Source organism: Talpa europaea, assembly GCF_964194135.1.
Source record: "Talpa europaea genome assembly, chromosome: 1".
Lineage (NCBI taxonomy): Eukaryota > Metazoa > Chordata > Mammalia > Eulipotyphla > Talpidae > Talpa > Talpa europaea.
In genome coordinates, this window is record NC_140073.1 from 128,059,178 (window position 1) to 128,081,241 (window position 22,064).

Consider the following 22,064-nt stretch of genomic DNA (forward strand, 5'->3'; position numbering starts at 1 on the left):
TTGGGGATTCCCATTACCTCTTTCCTTGCAACTGGCAGGCTTCAGATGCAAACAAGCCAGGTTATCTTTTGCACTTCTGACCATCTGCATGGTCATGACCTCCGCATTCCCTCCTCCTTGGGTTCAATTTACTTGCTGGATAGTTAAGACAGCTATGTAAGAATGTAAGTCAGGAACAAACAGATTTGAGATGCATGGGGCAAAGCACAGGGAAAGATAGAAGACCTTTCTTGCCCTCTTCAGGGACACCACGCTCCCAGAATCATTTGCCCACCTGCAAGCTCTCCAAACCCTGTCCTTTTTGGGTTACTGAGGTTTCATTAGTCATTTTGATTAAATAATTGGTTCCTAGAGGTTGATCCAACCTTCAGGCCCTCTCCTCATCCTGAAGTCTAGAGTGGGATTTAAAGTTCCAACATCATTGTTGGTTCTTCTGGCAATCAGCCTCCAGTTTTAGGTGTATTTTGGGGTGATGGTCCATGTCACCTCATTAACATAACATCTTTACTGCTGTCATTTCTTAGAAAATTCCAAGGATTTTAGTTCTGTACCAGAAATGGGAAAACAAAATATAAATCACAGTTATTACACAAGGGCAGCATTTAACATTTGCAATGCCTAGCTCATACCACAATTCTAGGAAGCAGCCCTAGGAACAAGCAGGAGGAGACCTTTCTAGAGCAGATCCAGAACCTAGAACTCCAAGATAGTCCTTGCCACAGGTAAAATGTTACCTAAGAGGCTGAGCCTTCAATTTATAATATATAGACAATGTTACATTTTACAAATCAGTATCTGCCACTACCATGCAAATAGCCATGTATTGTTTTAAAAGTCACACTCTCATTCTTCATTAGATCATAAAATACCGAGCATTGAGCCAGAAACCTATTAACCTTAACAAAAGATGAAGACATTAAGCTGTACCTATTAAGTTATGGAATGCTTCCCCACTATCCACCAACCTTGCTTGAATAACACACCTTTTCCCTCCACTGAACTACACTCTTACTACAAAGCCCTGCCTGTGGGTACCTAACAAGAACCCTCGGCTTATCTAGTATGCTGTAGCTTTGGAGCAATAACCGTAATTCTCACAAAAAACCATTAGTTGCCCTTTTATGTCCAGACCTCATGTCAATACAAACACTTGGACCAAATTCTGGCTTACCATTCTTCAATTGGCTTTCATTTCTCTTCTAGATCATGGAAAGGCTAACACAATTAACTTTAAACAAATTTTTATTACACAAAGGTTGTCACATAATTGGATATTTCTCTACTTTGTACACAATTATTTTTCTCTCCACAGAAAGGCTGCTTCTTAACTTCTCATCTGGTGATGGCAAGCACTAAAATCCTGATTTTAACAGAATAGTAGTAAAAATGCCTCGGTGATTTAAGTTTAAAGCAGTACATTGGTACATGGCTCTTGCACTCAGTCATCAGGAATGTACAAATGTCTTTTTATTCAAAAATACAAAATAAATTATCTGTAGGCATGGACAATGACAGCAGTAAACCATTATATGTTGTCAACTGAAACCAGTAACTGATGATTATAGTGATTTTCTTAAACATCAGCCAGCCTTTTCTTCAGTCATTTCCTTCAACTGACTTCTCTGAAGTTATAGATGAGGAACCCTGCTTTGAGCTTCCTCTCACAGTTCATCAATAATGGTAAATCACTATTCTAGGAATTAGAACATGCCACCTCCCATACCACCTCCCATTCCACCCATTCCACCCATTGCAGGGTCCTTCTCTTCTTTAGGAATTTCTGTAACTACAACTTCTGCTGTAGTTAACAGAGAGGCTACTCCAGCAGCATCCAATAAGGCTGTTCTTACGACCTAGAAAAAAAAAGTTTATTAGTAAAATATCACTTTTTTCTTTGTAAAAATAGAGCAAGAATTAAAGAGGGGGTCTTCAAAGACTTTTTTAGAAAGTGGTCAACTACTTACCTTGGTTGGATCAATGATTCCTTTTTCCACCATATTCACAAAATCTCCCACCATAGCATCATAGCCAACTTCTGAGGAACTCTGCAAAATTTTCTCAACTATTAATGATCCTTCAACACCTGCATTCTTAGCAATAGTCATTGCAGGAATTTTGAGTGTTCTTTTAATAATTTCTATACCTATAAAGAAAATAGAAAATAAATATTAGTTCTTTTGCTAACATTGTAACAATTCTTTTTGTGAAAATATTAACATAGGAAAACTCCAACTGGGAAATACCACAGGTCAAATCCCCCAAACTTAGATGATGTGATACATTATTAACTGACTCTTGCATCAGCACTATTAATCTATATTGTTATATTCTGGAAACTTCACTCTGATTAATTTCATGCAACAGTATTGCTTCAACAATAGAAAACCAAAATCAGACAGCAAATAAACTTTTCTAAGGTAACTTTACCAATTTTCTGATCTTCATTAGCTGGAGATAATGAGTCCAAGGCTGGAATGCACCGAAGCAGAGCACAACCTCCTCCCAGAACAATGCCTTCTTCAACAGCAGCTCGTGTAGCATTGAGGGCATCGGTTACTCTGTCTTTCTTTTCATTCACTTCAACATCACTTGTCCCACCAACCTAAAGATTAAAATAATTCTAGTCAGTAAGGTTTCTCTCCTTCAAATTGATAATTGCCAAGAACTACTAAAAGGCATCAAGCTTAAAAATCAATGTAAAAAAGGCTGCTCTTTGTTGTGATTATATGATTGAAAAGCTAACAGGGTAAGTACAATGCCACACCAAGAGTGTAGATTGGTCATGAACAAAACCTCTTTTTCCACAGCAACTGCCTTACCACAAGTTTAATTCTGGTTTAATGCAGTGTTTCAGTAAAGAAATTTTGTGTAATAAATATCTCCATAAAGACAGCAATTCCCCAAACTTGGTTATGAGGCATTACCTGAAGGGGATATACCACAGAAGCACTATTATTCTTGGGCTCAGAACCCAAGCAGCTTATTCACAACAGTGAATCTTTCTTACCTTCAGCACAGCTACTCCATCTGAGAGTTTTGCCAGACGTTCATTTAGTTTTTCTTTTTCATATTCACTAGTTGTGACATCTAACTGCTCAATGATTTCTTGAATACGTTTTTCAATTTGAGCCTTGTCACCTTTTCCTTTCAAGAGCATGGCATCATCTTTGGTCACAATGACCTCTCCAACTTTTCCTAAGTCATGAGGTTGAACATCTTCAAGATTTAAAGTTAATCCCTCTTCTCCAAATACCTACAAAAATATTTTAAAATGAGCCAATAATCGGTTATCATTTTTTCATTATGTAAGTTTATTAAATAATGCCAAACAGGACCTCCCTGGTGGCAAGAAGAGCTTAAGTCTCAGCACTATCAAGCCAGCAGCAGCCACTGCAGCACAGTTCGATCCCCGACCAGGGAGGTGACCCACATGGCCCAGCAGACCTCTCCTGTCTTACCCGTTGCTCCCCTCAGCAGTGTATTTCAGTAGATCCCCCTGTTCTGTTCCCGTCTCAGTGAATCCTCTCACTGTCCCCCGCCCCACCTGACCTATACCACAGCTCTTGTATGCATAAATAAATAAAATATATATATTTTTTAAAAAGTCACACCAGGGCCTCCCCGGTGGCGCAGCGGTTGAGCACTGGGTTGCGAGGCTGCCGGCAGCCTCTGCAGCGCCAGTTCAATCCCCAGCTGCAACCAGGCCACCAGAGGAGGGGTCCCACATGGCGCACAGACCTCTCCTGCCGCCCGCTGCTCCCCTCAGCAGTGTACTTCGGTCCTTCTGCCTGCTCTGCTCCCCGCTCTGGCTCTGGCGAATTCTCTCACCCTCCCGCGCTTCTGACTGTACCCAGTGCTTGTATATATAAATAAATAAATCTTTTAAAAAAAAAAAAGTCACACCAATATTTTGATGAACCATTTGTAATAAAAACTTCATTTCTTTGAAGTTTCCGATCTGGGACTAGACTCTAGGCCTAAACTCCTAAGTCCTATGTCTTTTCTATTAGATTCTTCTTTCAAAATTGTTAATAGATTAGCCAACTATTCTAGGGCCAAACTCACAGCAATATAGAAAAGGGCTCTTACCACTATTTAATCCAATCTCTTAGCTCTCAAACATTCAGTAAAAACAAAATTAAGAAGGGCCTCCCCTGGTGGCCTGGGGTTAAGTCTCAGTGCTATCACCTCAATGGCCCACTATTACTACCAGAGTTCAACCCCCAGCCAGGGAGCTAACCCACATATGGTGTAGCAGGTCGCTTCTGTCTCACCCACTGCTCCCTTAGCAGTGTATTCCAGTAAGACCACCTGCTCTACTCACCACTCTGTCGCCAGTGAATCCTCTCACTCCCCCAACCCCCCTGTACCTCTGGCCAAGACCCCTGTTCTTATATGCATAAATAAAATTTTTCAAGAAAAATTAAGCATATAGTTTATATGGTGATTATGACTGTCAACAATCAATTCTACAATGAAGTTTCAGATCTGGGAAAATATAACTTTTAGTAAACCAATAACACATTTATGATACTCACTGCACCACCAGTAGCAATAGCCATATCTTTCAGCTGATTCTTTCTATTGTCACCGAAACCTGGAGCTTTGACTGCTACAACTTGAAGACCAACTTTTAGCCTGTTAAGAAGTTATTAATCAGATTTAAATTTCATAAAAATGCCTCTCTTCAAGTTTTGACTAATGTAGTTATTTAGGAAATCATATTTTGGCTTCAAACCCCAAAATCTGGGGCTTCCCCGGTGGCGCAAGGCGTTAAGACACAGCACTGTGAAGCTGTCTCCATCCCCAGCCACGGAGTTGACCCACATGCTGCAGCAGACCTCTCCTGTCTTGCCTGTTGCTCCCCTCAGCGGTATATTTCAGTAGATCTGCCTGTTCTGCTCCCCACTGTCTCTAGTGGATCCTCTTATCCCCCAGATCTCTGGCCTGCACCCAGATGTACGCATAAATAACTTAGAAAAAAAAAAAAAAAACACAAATCCCACAATAGTCAATGTTTTCATAACCCAGAAAGCAGATTCAAGCTAATCAACATTCAAGGATGAATAAGTTCAGAGTTTGTGGGTAAGGTTAAGGTATGCAATCTCAAATGACTGCAATTTAATTTGTGCACTCCCATTACAATAATATAAAAAACTCTTACTTTTGATATACCTTAATCCTAAGATTAGGGAAAATATATATATGTTTAGTGATGTCCTAAAATCTTTTCATAGCATTAATATTACCTGTTTTAAAGTCTAAAATAATACATTGAACTATAGGTTACAAAAATTGACTGGACTTGACTTATTTTAGGTTGAGGGCCAACTTCTCTGACACCACTCATTAATTAAATTTTCCTTTGATAGATAATGTAAAATACTGGCTGACATATAATTAGATCTGAAGTTTCTAGAACAGTCATTGTTAACCTCTTCTCATGCAAAACTGTACTTATATACAACGCTAGATACAAACAAAAGTGGGTTGGCGTGGAATATAAAGGTTTCAAACATCGATACAAATAATTATCTTTCATTTAGATATGTAAGCCAAAAGCCACTGTCTATTACCTATTCAAAACAAGTGTACTCAGAGCTTCTCCATCGACATCTTCTGCAATTATGACCAAAGGCTTACGGTGAGCATTGGCAATTTCAAGAGCAGGTACAATGGACTGGACGCTAGAAATTTTCTTTTCACTCAATAGAACATAGGCATCTTGGAATTCACATTTCTGACCTGAAAAATCAAAGGACATTTGAAACGAACTTTAGACCACTTATATCCTGAAAATGTCTGCAATTTAAAATCCATGGTAATGGATGAAGACCAGACTTTTAAGATGAATTTAATGTATGACATTTATCAATGTTGACATTTGTTGGGTCACTCTGTTAAAAAGCAGTTACTTCAATTAAAAAATAAAAGCTGTGCTGTTCATCAACGGTATTTCAATAAACATTAAAAAAAGCTACAAACTAAAGTTTTAGTACACTTTTAAAATGACTGAATTTAAGCTTCACTTTAATCTTATACACGAGCTCTTGAAATATATACAATTGATGTCAATTAATGCCAATGTTTGACACAAAACAAAACTATTAAAAAAAGTTTTGATTATTGCTTTGCTCTTACCTTTTGATGTATTAATAAAGTATGGAGAAATATATCCTCGATCAAACTTCATACCTTCAATAATTTCTAATTCATCATTCAGTGTTTTTCCATCCTATGAAAAATTAAAGAATTAGTTGTATGTTATTATATAAACACAAAACTCACAATTAGAGCAGATTAAAAGACACACCACTTATCATGAGCTATTCAGGCAGGAATATGCAAATATCTCAGGTCAACTTTGGCAAAAATTTCAAAAAAGGACATTTCAATTATTTTTTATAGCTACAAGACAGTGTCATTCAAGTTAGGAAGGATTCAATCCCACTAGCAAGGCTAAAAACCCACATAAAATACAGAAAGCATTGTATACTATATACATAGATGTTGATATTATACATATAAAAATTAAAGAGAAGTAGATCAAATTTTTGTATTTAGAAAATTCAGTTCTGATTAACACACCCCATTTTTAAGCTACCATTAACAACACTTGCCTTTACTGTGATGACCCCCTTTCTTCCAACCTTTTTCATTGCATCAGAAATGATGTTTCCAATTTCTTTGTCTCCATTTGCAGAAATCGTAGCAACCTAAAATAATCAAGTTACCTTTTCAAATTAAAAAATAAGGCTGAACATCCTCAATCAATTCCACTTCCATTCTCTAGTAATATCCAAATTCATACATCCATGGCAGTTTTATGTGATAGGGAAAAGCGAACTTTACAGTATAGTGGTTCTAGTAAAGTACTGGCTCTGTTTCCAACTTCTTTCATTTGGTAACATTCTTTTTGAAAGATAAGCAGCAAAAATGAAATTGTCCATTTAAAAAGCAATATAAATAACCCCAATGTTTTCTTTCCCCCTTGGCAAGCATGGCAATGTTACAACGTGACAAAAAATTATACACTTTAACAATGATTGAAGAACATTTCTCATACATACAAATGAGTTTTACTCATAGTAATGTAGAACTAAAATAAATGATAGTTCAAGAAGACCCCCAATAACAGTCACTGCATTATTTTCAAATGTTTTAGCCGTAGGAAAGTGCTCCGAACATTGGTGGTCGGACAGTATTACTCTGACATTTGTGTGATTATGAAAAAAAAAATCAGGCTAATAAATTTTCAAATTTTATCATGTGAAAAATCCTTACCTGAGCAATTTCTTCAGGGGTTGTCACTGGTTTTGACTGCTTCTTAAGTTCAGCAATTACAGCATCAACAGCCAACATCACACCTGGTTATAAATAAATATGATTAGGGGCCTCTCTGGTGGCGTAGGGTTCTCAGTGCTATCACCCCTGAGGCCTGAGTTTCATCCCCCACCAGGGGGGCTAACCCACTTGGTACAGGAGGCCTCTCCTGTCTCGCCCACTGCTCCCTGAAGCAGTCTATTTCAGTAGATCTGCCTGTTCTGCTCCCCAATTTTGTCCCTGGTGAATCCTCTCACCTGCTGCATCTCTGGCCTACACCCCAGTTTTTCTACACAAAAATAAAATCTTAAATAAATAAATACCATTAAAATGCAAAATTTATTAGGAATTTATAATCAAGTAAAAATATTGATTCATGTTAAATGTTTCAATGCCTGAAAAGCCTATTAACTGCTTTTTTTGCCAATTCTTTTCCTAAATACATGGAGATGGAACACATGTACTAAAACAGAAACTTTAAAAAAAGGGCCACTTAACACATCCCCCATCAATGGAAGGACACAAAAAAGAATCAAGATTGACTGCAGTCCCTTACCTTCAACAAGAGTTAGGAATTTCTTGTGGCTATGCACCTGGTAACTTTTAGTTACTTGAAATGTTGTCATTTAACGTATAATTATGAACAATCAAACTATTTTTGCTTTAACAGCAGCACCACATTATGAATTTTTGGAACCCCATTTTGCTCAATTTGGGTAAGTGCTAGTTCTTCCCTTCTTTATTTTGGAAAATTTTACTTAAGAAAAAAATTCAGATAATACATCCTATATCTTCAAATAAACTAATGGTTTGTGGGGGGCTGGCAGCTGAGGCACACCCAGGTGACAGGAACTAACTCAGTTGCATTTCCCTCAACACCTAGCACAGTACCCACCCAGGCATTTGATTACTGCTTGCTGCAGGGAAACTTCACATATTTTAGGCAAGAGGAGGATCAGCTTTTTATGATGAATTTGATAGATAGCTAAGAACATTATGGGGCCAATGAAGAGATATTCTTACCTCTCCTTATTTCCACTGGATTAGCACCTTTGCTAATCTTCTCGAAGCCTTCCTTGGCAATAGAGCGGGCCAGTACAGTGGCAGTAGTAGTACCATCCCCAGCCTCTTCATTTGTGTTATTGGCAACATCCTGAACAAGTTTGGCGCCAATATTTTTATATTTATCTTTTAAGTCAATGGACTTTGCAACAGTCACACCATCTTTTGTTACTTTGGGGCTTCCCCAACTTTGTTCAATAATCACTGTTCTTCCCTGTAATAGCAGAGGGGGAAAAAAGGCAACAGAGTCACATACTCCAATATTCAGCTTAAAACAGAATGAGCACTCTTCACTATAGGGAAGTTACTTGAAAACCTGAACACAAGCAGTCATTTTTATCAGATGTGCAACATGAAGGACAAGTTCTCAAGTGCTGTTAGTTTACAAACATAATGACCTCTCTGTTACCTTGCCAAGTGCATAACTTCGGATAAGGTTATTACAGAAGACACACATCCTTATGGACTAAAAGATGTTATCTTGTAAACCAATACCAATTTGGTAATTATGATGTAACTCTCCAATATTATGCAAATCTTTTTTTATACTTGTTTTATCCAGTGCCTGCTATCTTTGAAAGTAATATGAAGACTTGCTTTTAAACTTGTTTTAAATTTTTGTTACGGAAATATTAACAGCAAGAATAGACTGCTCTTACAAAGTTGAGTCACTATGAAATCTCAAACATGATACAAACAGTATAAGCAGCTTTTGCATTTGAACCAAATGCTGCTATTGTCAGGCAAGTAAACACCTTATTTTATGCAGTTTGGATCGCTTGCATTATCTGGACTATCTTTTTTAAGAGACACTACCTTCAAAGGTCTCCTCAAATTATTACTCCTCACTCACCAATCTCTTCAAGTGAAAAGAGACTTAAAATTTTAAATGTGCTTTGGAGTAGAACGGAAGCAGAAAAAAACATTAGATAAAAAGAGCACCTACAAGAATACACATTAGGAAAGGTTATGTTATGTTCTTCCCTCTAGATTTGATACTAACTACTGGGAAAGAATCCAAAATTTAACTCAAGCAGGCAAGCAAGATTAATTCTACTTCAAGAATTCACCTGGAGCTGAGTTACCACTAGATTACATCACACACTGTAGGAAATAAAGTTTCACAAATTTGGCAAAAGTAGTTGAAATTTTAAGACAATTATATCTAAGGAAAAGAAAAAAAAAATGACCGATAATCTGGAACTTACATGTAAATTAGGTTTTCTCAAAAACATGCCAATATACCAAAGTACCGCTCGCCAGTTCAGCACGACTATTTACATAAATAAAATATGCCTTACTTAGCAATATGTAAATTAGAACAAAGTAACACTGATACCTTTGGCCCCATAGTAACCGCCACAGCATCAGCTAAAAGGTCTACACCTTGAAGCATTAAGGCTCGGGCATCTGCACCAAATTTTACATCTTTGGCATAAGCCCGAGTGAGATGAGGAGCCAGGGTCCTGGACACCGGCCTAATCTGGCGAAGGACTGAGAGTAATCGAAGCATTTCTGAAAGGGGAAACAAGCAGATCATCGTCATATTAGTATTAGCAGTGACCGTTACATTAATACCCGAGGTGCCTTACAGCACAAACGTGACACCTGCGTTACAGGTCAGAAATTTTAGATGTGAGATGGGTTGAGTCTCGCAACAGCCACTGGCGTAAACTTGAAGTTCCCTCACGCCGCAGGCACCAGCACAAAGCACACCCATCTCCTCCCCACCGCCACCTACGCCTAGATGTAGCCGCTATCGCTAACAAACGAGTTAATCTTTCACCGTAGAAACGGCCTTGAGAATAAGCCCACTGCACACGGGTCCCTGAAAACCCAAGTCTTAAGGTAAGGGGAAGACTCTAAAACCCAGTGACCGGGAGAGCGGAAATATTACTGACGGTGCAAAAATCCGCTTAGTAATCAGTGTCCTCATGTATCCACTCCAGGCTACTGTATCAGAGCTGCCCGCAAGGCCGCGGCGCTGGGGGCGGCGGCCCGGCCCACTCGGCGCGGCCCCACGTGTCTTCCCATCAGGACGCCCCGAGCAAGGTCAAGGGTGGAGTCGCCGCAGCGCGGCTGCCCGCCAGGCCACAGGCAGTCCCACTCGGCCGCGACCACCCTTCGCGGGGCTCAGCAGTTGGCCGAAAGTGAACTGCATCGAGGCGCCCCAGTGAACACGAGCCCCCTCCCCCAATTCCACGAACATCCCGGCGAGCCCTCCTGCTCCCGCGCCCGGCCCGGCCGAGCGCTCCCTCCCCGGCGCACGTGACGGGCTCCCGCATGGAGCCGCGAGGCCTGGCCCGGCGGGCGCGGGCCTGCACGGCCGTGGGGAAGCCCTGGCTCCCGCCCGCCGGCGCACTCCGGCAGGCCCGCAGCGGGCCGAGGTCGGCCCCGGATCCCGGGCGGCGGGGGGAGGCGGCGCGGGGCGGCCGTGTACCTGCGGGGCGGCGGCAGGGCGCGCGGGCGACGACTCGGACCGTCGGCGGCGAGTGAGGGACAGAGTGCAGGGCGCACACGGCAATGAGCCCGTGTCCCCTCCCTCCGCCGCTTCCCCCCGCCCCGCGGCACCGCGTGCGCGGCGGCTCCCACCCCCTTCCCGTCCGGGCCCGGCAATCGGCAGGCGCGGCGCGCCAGCTCCGCCCCTCCCTCCCCACGCTGGGCCGGGCCAGCGGGCTCAGGCCTCTCGGGCCGGCTTAGGCTAGTTCCCGGGCGGCGCTCGCTTCCAGAACTTTCCGGGAGGCGCCGCGCTTTCTGTAGGTCAAGGGGCAAAGCACGTCACATCCGGGAGGGGGCGAAGGGCTAGTACTTTCACCTCGGCAGGCGGCCTAGAAAAGCCTAGAAAGAACTGCTCTTTCCTTCCGCCTCCCGGTCCCGGCGCCAGGGGCCTGCGCGGAGAGCGCGGGGCGAATCCGGGCGCGCGCTGGTGCGGCCGCCCACTCTCGCGGGGGGGGGGGGGGCGGGGCTCGCGGGCCCGCGCGCCTGCGCGTTGGGCGGCCTCGGCCCATATTCACGTGTCCGGAGGGCCGGGCTGCGGGTCTGTCTTTTTTGCGGCGGCGGGAGAACAGGGCGACTGCGGCGGCCGGAGTCATGGTGAGTCCTCGTGGGTTGGAGGCCGGCGGACCAGGGGGCCTAAGGCGGCGGGACAGTTCTTTTTAGTCCTAGCCGGGAGGTTAGGGGTCATTCCGTGCCCGGCGCGTGCGCGAAGCCAGAAGACGCGAGGCCTCCCCGACCCTTTCTCTCGCCCGGACTCTGCACACGCGTGTGCGGCCGGCGTGTGGGGTCAGGAGGCGGGAGCGCGGGCGCGCGCGCGGCGGCCGGCGAGTGTGTGGGGGCTTGGAAGCGTAGCCCCAGGCAGAGGAATTGACCTCAGCGTTTGCTGAACAAACCCAGAGAGACCTGAGGGAGGAAAATGCTTGACCTTGGGAAAAATTACGGTTGCCCTTACGGCTGACTGCACTGCTGACCAGAGGAGCAGCGATCCCTAACACACAGGGAAAGAAATTAACGCGTGATTTAGAGCAAAACATTAACCTTTTTTTCGGAAGGAATAAGCTGAGATTTGGTGTTATCGTGGGAAGCTTCACGGGGGTGCTTGCTATGTAACACGATGGTCTTGCTTGTTATAATGTAGTTACAACTTGTTTCTTGTTTCATATCTAACATTTATCTCCCAACAGGCAGGACAGGCATTTAGAAAGTTTCTTCCCCTCTTCGACCGAGTATTAGTCGAAAGGAGTGCAGCTGAAACTGTAACCAAAGGAGGCATTATGCTTCCAGAAAAATCTCAAGGAAAAGTGTTGCAAGCAACAGTAGTAGCTGTTGGATCAGGCTCTAAAGGAAAGGTAAATGGTGTCTAAAATGAGCTGTTTTATGTTAAGTGTAGAGGAAAAAAGAATCCCTGTATTAAAAGTAACCTTTTATATTATCTGCCACCCTAAGGGAAATGATTGCGAAATAAAATTACTTTATATGAGGGAGAGTTCCAGAGTATAAAAACCAGTAACAGTACAACCAGCATTTTCTTCAAATTCTAAATTATTGACAAAGCAAAAAATTACGGTTAAAAATCTGGAGGTGGGAATTGAGGGGAATTTGACTCTTGGTATCACATCTAATACACTGAAATTGCCTTAATCTTTTTTTTGAAAAAGATTTATTTATGCATACAAGAGCTGGGGTACAGGCCAGAGATGCGGAGGGTGAGAGGATTCACCAGAGACAGCGGGAAACTCAGGTAGACTGAAATACACTGCTGAGGGGAGCAGCGGGCAAGACAGGAGAGATCTGCTTCGCCATGTGCGTTGCTCCCAGTCCAGCAGGGGATCAAACTCAGGGATCTAAAATCATGCTGCAGAGGCTGTGGGACTGCTCCATAGTGTGGTGCTTAACCTCTTGTGCCACCAGGGAGGCCCCCCAGTTGCCTTAATCTTTTAACTTCTTGAAGCCTTAGTTGGCCTATCTATGAAAGGAACAGGTTGAACTATCCTTCCTTGACTGCTCCAGTTAAGTAAAGTCAGGTAAATGCCCTTGGGATGGAATGTGTTGATTGTCTCTGTTGTCTCTAGGAAAATTAGTTCTAGCATTGAAACTAACCTGTGAGTTAAGAAAAGGAAGGCTGGGCCTCCCTGGTGGGGCAAGGGATTAAGACTCAGCACTGTGAAGCTGTCTGCAGCCACCATCAGCAGCAGTTGGATCCCCTGCTAGGGAGCTGATGCATATGACTCAGCAGACCTCTCCTGTCTCACCTGCTCCCCTCAGCAGTGTATTTCAGTAGATCCTCCTGTTCTGCTCCCCACTCTGTCTCTGGTGAATCCTCTCAACCCCCGCACCTCTGGCCTGCACCCCAGCTTTGTATGCATAAAAAAATAAATCTTTAAAAAAAAAAAAACCACACAAAACACGGCGGCTTACAGTGTACTTCAGCTCCTCTCCCCAAATCTGTATTTTGGAGAAACCAAAATTGAAGTATATGTTACAGATTTGAGAAACTTCTGTTAAATTTTTGTATGTTGAAAGAAATCAAACATGACCTTCGTGTATATAGTTTTCAAGACTGGTTTGTTTCAAATAACCCATAGGTTAATATTTAATGATTAAAAAGTTAGATGTAGTTAAAGTCAGCTTTCCCAGTATAATTACTTGAACATTTACTCTGAAATCAAGTTTTACTTTATGCCACCTTGTGTACATTTCAAAGTGTAATTCTACAATGATATTTTTTCAAGTACTCTTATGTAACATGAATTATATCACTTGGCAACAAAGTCTCTAATGTTCGATTCGAGTGAGAATATTTGATTAATGAAAATTAAATGTAAATATCTGTTGAACTAGTTATCTTTGCTAATAACATTCTCATTTTCTTAAGGGTGGAGAGATTCAACCAGTTAGTGTGAAAGTTGGAGATAAAGTTCTTCTCCCAGAATATGGAGGCACCAAAGTAGTTCTAGATGACAAGGTGTGTAAGCATAATAATTTTAAAAAGAAGTTAAGTACTTGCTATTAATTTTCTTAACTAATAGGCTTTTTTCTGTTTGTAGGATTATTTCTTATTTAGAGATGGTGATATTCTTGGAAAGTATGTAGACTGAAACCAAGATTGAAATGGCATCATGTGAAGCTGCCCATTCCACTCAAGTTCTGAAATCTTTCATCATGTAAATAATTTCTGTGTCTCTTTTATAATAAACTAATGCTATCCAAACTGTGATGACATCCAGTGTCTCTAAAATTTAGTTTCACTGTACTTACATAAACATTTCCAAATAAAAGCATATAAATGAATGGTAAATCTTTATTTAGTGATTGAAGGTGGCTTTAGGGTTCTCTAGTTTTGTTGGTTTTTTTTTTTTTTTTTACAAATAACCTGCAGCAGATTCTGAGAAAGCTTTCCATTTTCACATTGAAATTAGCCTTAATACATAAATAATTGATGCTGATACAGTAATGAATTTCTACTTAATTTTAAGAAAGTTGAGTAGCAACATTCTAACTTCATACATAACAGTGCTTATATTGACATGTATTTATTGAGGGCCTTTCTGGTGGCATAGGGGTTAAGTGTCAGCGCTTCCACTACTATGGTGTACCAAGATGGCCTGAGATCAATCCCAGATTCACCTTTTCTGCTCCCCACTCTGGTAAATCCTCTTACCCCTCCCCCTAACCTCTGACCTACAAACACAGTTCTACACAAAAATTAATTTAAAAAATGTATGTGTATTTGCTTTACACATTAAAGTCTTCTATTTAGAAAAACATTTGATTTTTGAAACAATGCAGTTACATAATTGGCAAAAAAAACCCAAGGCAAGGTATAATAGTTAATATTGGTTGTGTTCATTGTACATAAGTAGTCCATCTCCGGATGTTGCTGTCTGAAACTTTTATGGCCTCTGCTACTTTGTCAGAAAACTCCATTAATGCTGGCGATAGTTACTGTGGTATGGGAATGTGTGGTACTTTTCTCAATTTCCTATGTGTTCTAGCCACAGCTAGATAATTTGTATGTACAGATTTTATTTTATCAATGAGAAAACTGACTAAATGAAACATTCAAAGCCATGTGGCTGGTAAGTTGGTTAGGAATCCAATCCAAAAGCACTGGGCCTCCCTGGGGGCTCAAGGGGTAATGCACAGCACTGTGAAGCTACCTGCAGCCTCTGCAACACCAGTTCCATTCCCAGCTTGCCAGGGAGCTACCCACCTGGCACAGCATACCTCACCTGTCTTGCCCTGCTTCCCCCCTTAGCAGTGTATTTTCAGTCTGCCTGTTCCGTTCCCCACTTGGTTCTGGTGAAACTTCTCATCCCCCACACCTCTGGCCTGTACCGCAGTTCTTGTATGCATAAATAAATCTTCAAAGAAGGAAAAAAAAAACATGGCTTTCCCATTATTCCCTGATGCAATTTCCTAAAGAACCAAGCAAAAATGGAAACTGTCCAACCTGGTTCATCCTTAGAATTATTTGGTGTATTCAAGATTTCAGGGTTACTAAATGAGAAGGACAAGAGAATACTTTCATACCATAGCATTACAGGACTCCTGTAATGCTTTTCTAGCAGAACTTATAAAGAAATAATAGGCTCATACTATATTGCATAAACAGGAAAAGATTTTGGTATGAGAAATTCATACCAAAGACAAGGGCATGTGGAGTATGGAATCACTTGTTTCAGAACAGTAAGGCCATTTACATTAGGAAATAAGGTGGGGAAAGCCTCTTAAAAATGGTGGTAATTGTTTCGTAGAAACTGCTCTGATAATTTTACTTGTGTTTTGTGTGTAGTAGAAAGCACACTTTGAAGTTGGACAAATCTGAGTTCACTTCCAAACCTGACCAATTTGTCACCCTGACACAGTTATTCTAGCATCTTTCACTTATGAGGCAAAGAATCAGTCTCACAGATTGGTATGAGCATACACAAATAAGATTATATGTTAAAGTGCTTAGAATAGTTCCTCAAAGCGGCACTCAAAAATGGTAATGCCATGAAAATTCCAGTTAGAATTTTACCTGTTTTCCAGAATGAGATTGCTGGATAGAACTATGATAGTTGTAATTTTTTTTTTTTTTTTTCAGGAATTGCCATACATTTTTCCTTAAGGGGCATGTTATTTTTTCATTCTCAGCCAACATGAATTATAAAGTTTTGTTTTTTTTTAAAGATTTATTCATGATACAAGAAGTGGAGTACAGGCCAGAGGTGGAGGGGGGTTGAGAGGATTCACCAGAGACAGAGTGGGGAGCAGAACAGGCAGGCTGACTGAAATACACTGCTGAGGGGAGCAGCGCCTGAGTCAGGAGAGGTCTGCTGCACCATGTGGTTCAGCTCCCTGGCCAGAGATTGAACTGATGGCTGGCTGCAGATAGCTTCAGATAGCTTCATAGTGCTGAGACTTAACCCTTTGAGCCACCAGGGAGGCCCTAAATTACAAGGTTTTACATATGTTTTGTTTTGTTTTTAAAGATTTATTTTATACAAGAACTGGGGCACAGGTCAGAAGTGAGGGAGGGTGAGAGAATTCACCAGAGCCAGAGTCGGGAGCAGAGGAGCAGAGCAGGCAGAGGGACCGAAGACACCGCTGAGGGGAGCAGCTGACGCTTGCGAGGTCGGCTGCGCGATGTGGGGTTTTCCCTGGCCTGCGGGGAATCAAACCGGCGCTGCAAAGGCCGCGGACAGCTTCGCAGCGCGGCTCTCAACAGTTGCGCCACAGGGAAGGCCCCTTACGTATGTTATTAAGAGTACAAGTTAGGGCCTCCTTGATGGCGCAAGGGGTTAAGCACCGCACTATGAAACAATCCGAATCCTCTGCAGTATGAGTTCAATCCCTAGCCGGCCAGGGAGCAACCCACATGGCACAGCAGACCTCTCCTGTCTTGCCCGCTGCACCCCTCAGCAGTGTATTTCACTCACTCTATCTATTCTGTTCCCCACTGTCTCTGGTGAATCCTCGCCCTGCCCCGCGGCCCCCCTCCCCCCACCATCTCTGGCCTCTACCCCAGCTCTTGTATGCATAAATAAATAAATCTTTAAAAAATAATAAAAATAAAAGACACTGAAAAGAATCCTTCCCATCTCTGTCTCCTGGCCACTCAGTTCTATTCCTATAACTAACATAAGAGTTTATATTCTTCCTTTTTCAGATGTGTTCTATATATTTTTATGTATTTGTGTGTGTGTGTACACAATTATAGGAAATAATACGTATTTTTTCTTATGAAAAACATCCCATAACACCATTTCACCCCTTGCTTTTTTTAAACAATTTGTCTCAAATTAATCTACAAAGTGCGTAAAGATCTTTTTCATCCTCTAGTAATATAATGTTCCCTATAGGCATGACCCATAATTTAAGTATGTCCAGTGATAGATACTGAAGTTCCAATCTTATGCTCCTAAATCACTTCTACAATGAATAAATTTTTGCATAAATTATCTTGCACTTGTGAACAAGTATATCTGTAAGATAAATTCCTAGATGTATAATTATTATGTCAATGGGCATGTGGACTTTAATCACACATATACATACACATGTACACATGTATTTTCAAGTTGTCCCTGTAGAAATTTTATCAATCCTATTAGCAGTGTATGAGAGTGCTGATTTCTTCCTATCCTCCATAACACAAGATATTATAAAGGTTTTACTATGCCAATTTGATCATTTTAATTTATTAATATATGTGAGGGTAAACATCTTGTGTTTGAGAGCCATCTCTATTTCTTTTACTGTACCCTATTGACTTAATATCTTCTGCCCATTTTTCTACTGGTGACTGGACTTTTATGATTTGTGTGATATATTTATTAGGGAAACTAATTTTTTGTGAGAAGTTTTTTCCTTTACTTTGTCATTTTCACTTTGCTTTTTATGCTTTGAACTTGCAGGAATTTTGATGTAGTTGAATAATGTTTTCCATTATAACACTAGGGCATTACATCAAACTGAAATGTCTTCTCCAATACTTAAAGTTTTTCCATAGCTGCTTCAAGTATTTCAGCATTTTTAAAAAAATATTTCAGGGCCTCCCTGGTGGTGCAAGGGGTTAAGTCTCAGCACTATCAAGTTATCACACTCGAGCATGAGTTCGATCCCCAGTCAGGGAGCTAACCCAAATGGCACAGCAGACCTCTCCTGTCACCTGCTGCTCCCCTCAGCAGTGTATTTCAGTAGATCTGCCTGTTCTGCTTCCCACTCTGTCTCTGGTGAATCCTCTCACCTCCTACCCCTGCACCTCTGGCCTACACTCCAGTTTTCCCAATTCTTGTATGCATAAATAAATAAAAATAAATTTTAAAAAATTCAATTTGGGCTTCATCTGGAGATTCTTCTGTTATAAGAGATAAAGAATGAATGTAATACCCCTTCTCTCTTACAGATTAAGTCTGCCCAGTTCTTTAAGACATGTTAAAATTTAGCCCAAGACTTGCAAAATTCTCTTTCAATCTCATTTAGCCTTGTGACTTGATTTAGAAAAACAACAATGGGTTAGTTACTAACCTGTATTCACTGTCCATTCAAAAGGCTATTGTTTGAGTATTTTTAAAATCATTCATTTGTTCAACATGTGTTGGCACTGTTCTAGGCACTGGAGATACAAGAATGAATAGATGGGGGAGGAAAAGAGTAGATAACAGAGTAACTTTAGAAGAGATCAGTGTCATCAAGAAAATAGAAAATACTACAACTTAATAAGTTATTAAGTGCCCCGTCATAAAGAGGAAATAATATATTATTGTTACTTTTCTTCCCTTTCTGAAAGTTCAGGAAAGTGTATCTAATTGTTGCTTAACAAATCACACCCCCCCCACACACCGGGGTTTAGTGGCTTAAATATCTCATACAGTATCTGTAGGTCAGATTTTGGGGAGCAGCTTATTTGGTGGTCCCAGTTTGGGATCTCTCAAGAAGCTGCCATCATCCAAACGTTCCACTGGGGCCAGAGGTTATATGTCCAACATGGTTCACTCATATGATGTCAACTTGATGCTTGCTTTTGACAGAAGCCTATTTCTCACTGTGGAATCCTTCTAAAGCTGCTTGAATGTCCTCATACATGGCAGCTTTCTCACGCAGGGTAAGTGATACAACTTAAGAGAGCAAAGGAGAAGCCATGCTATCTTTTATAACTTAACATTAGAAGACACTCACCATCATTTTCATAATAACCTAGTTTACACAGGTCAATCTTATTCAGTGTAAGAGATAACCACACAAAGGTGTAAATACCAGGAGATAATAATGATTCAGGACTATCTTGGTGGCTGACTACCACAACTACCACTTTGGTCAAATTGTCTAGAATTCCAGAGAGAAAAATAAAGCACTATGGGAGTTCAGTATTGTACTGATCTGAGTTAAGCAAAGTTGTCTAAGTTTGAACTCTATAAATCCCAAAAATGTTGTGTACAATTTTTATGAAGAGAAAATAATTTTCTTTTTTAAAAACAAAATAATTTTACATGTTAAAAGTCTATAAAACCATATACAGATACTAATTTGTAAACATACATTTCCATGCTTCCCTGCTACTTTAACTGCTTGAATAAAATCTGGAATGAAATATCCTGCATCACCACATATAAACTGATAGTTCATGCTTTAAGGCACATTTCAACTACTTCATGCACCATTCACAGTGTGTCAGTTTTGCTCTTAGGCTGGCTTTCTTCAAGCCAAGATGGCTGATGCAGTCACAGACATTGTTCAGTGGCAGAAAAAAGGGACCATTTCTTTTGGTAATCTCCTCAAGAACAAGAAAATATTTCCAAACAGCTAATGAGACTACCCTTTACACCAATTTAGACTAAAATGGGCATACATGTTTATCATTTAAACAGTAGCCCAGGTCAGAAGAGTTTTACCCTTCAAACTAGAAGTGGGTTTACTTTTTCTTGATCACATAGGGGAAGAGCTAGGATACTGAGCAAGATGACTCTGTTTGCAAAGAGCATACTGGAAGGGGAATAGAAAGCAAATATGCAAACAAAAGGAGCTGCTTCAGCTCTTAGACATTTTGTTTTGTAGTAATCTATAAATCCCTTTTTCTCATCATTTTTAAGTTCTTGGAAAAAATCAGCCTATACAGCTTATACATCTTCAAGCTTATCAGCACTTGCCCAGTATCTTGCATGTTTATAGACATTCACTATTTAACTTGGATTTTAAAATTCCCCAAAGAGAATTTCAAAATAAATGTTTATGAAATTATTTATACTTTGGATTCATAAAATATTTGCTTCTAAAACACTAAGAGAATCCATGAACACTTAATTTTATACTTACTTTGATATTCTAGGAGGTAGAGGGGAAGAATTGCTGTGCAATATTGAAGTCTAACAGTCAACAGTTAAGATAATATATATTTTTTCTGAATCCCAGTCCAGAGCTATTTACATTTGTTCATATTGCCTTAAAAAAAACTACTCCTTTGTTAACCAAAATATTCAAATAACTCATTTTTACATGTAAATATTATTACTGATCATGATTCCTTCTCCCCCCCACCCAATTATAAAATTGTTTTTGTCTGGAAGTCATAATCTGCAGACTGATAGGAAATAAAATGTGAAGGTTATGAGCTAGAAACATTTCAACCCTAAAGTACAAGGTTCTTCCTGCAAACAAGGCTAGAGTTGGCGTCACAATGCAATTTTATTAGACCTTTCAAAGAGATGAATGTGTATTTTGTTTCCAAATTTAATATCTATTTGTTCATTTTTTTCTCTTGGTCTTTTCAGCTGGACTGAAAACAGTATATCTGAAATTAAGAGAACATTATGTCCTTGTAATTATACTAATCGTACTTAATTAACTAAAGTTACCCCCTCAACTATACGTAACTGCTATTTACAATACAGGGAAACTACCACAATCTGGAAAATTTTAATTTAATCCTTTGAGGTGGTCAATGTAGGTCTCTGTTCTCCACATGACCACCCATGTTCATTCTCTTAAAGACGTAACATCGGGGTGCCCGATTGCCCTCAGTTTTACTGAATTTAGTATGAGAATTAGTGAGCTGCACATCTGTGTCCCTTGCTAGATGCTAAGTGCTTTATGGTTAAAGGTTGGACCTTTTCATACCTGTGCTTCAATGTCTAGTGCATAGCAGAGCTTAATATGCATTTGTTGAATGAATACTCTTTTGGCATCTAGGAGTTAGTGGTAAAGAATTAAGACTTCGCTCTTGAAAAATTACTAGTCCATATCTTTTCTTGAAATAAGGACTCTTATGGGGCCTCCCTGGTGGTGCAAGGGGTTAATTCTCAGTACTATGAAGCTATCCATAGTCACTGCAGTATGAATTGGATCCCCCGCCAGTGAGCTACCCACATGGCACAGCAGACCTCTCCAGTCTGGACCATTGCTCCCCTCAGCAGTGTATTTCAGTCAATCTGCCCGTTCTGCTCCCACTCCCCACTCTGCCCCCGATGAATCTTCTCACACTCCTCACTACCCCCACTCCTTCCTCCCCGCATCTCTGGCCTATACCCCAGCTCTTGTGTGCATAAATAAATAATTTTTAATTTTTTTTAAAAAAGAAATATGGACTCTTACTTAAAGGCAAACCAACACTCAGCTGACAAACCCCCTTGAACAAAGTTCCTAGACAATTACTTAGCTTCAAACCCACTTAATTTCACCAACCTCTCCTTTAGGCCTCTCTTCCTTGGATGCTGTTTTCAACATGACTCTAATCTCAGCATTCTCTACAATCTTCATTTAGGGACACCTGAAGGTTTTCTTCTTTTGGAAATCATCCTACTGTATACACTCATTACCCTTTGAACTATCTTCCCTTCTGATAACCTAAAGTCTCTCTCATTGTAAATCAGATTTAAGGTTTCTTTTTTTAAAAAATTATTTATTTATGCATATAAGAACTGGGGTACAAGCCAGAGGTGAGGGGGCAGACTGTATTCACCAGAGTCAGAGTGAGGAACAGAACAGGCATACAGACTGAAATACACTGCTGAGGGGAGAAGCGGTCAAGTCAGGAGAGGTCTGCTGCACCATGTGGGTAGCTCCCTGGCCAGCAGGGATGGAATTTGTGCTGCAGAGCCTGAGGGTAGCTTCATAGTGCTTGGGCTTAACCCCTTGTGCCTCCAGGTAGGATTTAAGGTGTCTAAGCAGGAAAAAAAAATAAAAAACACAACTTGGCTCAA

General features: G+C 40.8%; 2 protein-coding genes across 2 annotated transcripts; one reads left to right on the top strand and one right to left on the bottom strand.

Annotated features, from left to right (window-relative positions):
* Positions 1-1,700: 1,700 nt before the first annotated feature.
* Positions 1,701-9,898, bottom strand: HSPD1 (heat shock protein family D (Hsp60) member 1; the record flags this gene model as incomplete). The annotated part of the gene is made up of 11 exons (XM_084241118.1): positions 1,701-1,853; positions 1,965-2,143; positions 2,428-2,602; positions 3,008-3,253; positions 4,539-4,638; positions 5,577-5,745; positions 6,142-6,235; positions 6,621-6,716; positions 7,285-7,367; positions 8,347-8,599; positions 9,725-9,898. The coding sequence occupies 11 exons, from the start codon at positions 9,896-9,898 to the stop codon at positions 1,701-1,703; spliced, it is 1,722 nt and encodes a 573-aa protein (XP_084097244.1).
* Positions 9,899-10,668: 770 nt separating this feature from the next.
* HSPE1 (heat shock protein family E (Hsp10) member 1) lies at positions 10,669-14,351 on the top strand (the record flags this gene model as incomplete). Its single annotated transcript, XM_084259408.1, has 4 exons — positions 10,669-10,866; positions 12,066-12,230; positions 13,757-13,846; positions 13,929-14,351. 4 exons carry the CDS (start codon positions 10,669-10,671, stop codon positions 13,977-13,979), a joined length of 504 nt encoding a protein of 167 aa, XP_084115534.1. The 3' UTR covers positions 13,980-14,351.
* Positions 14,352-22,064: the final 7,713 nt, after the last annotated feature.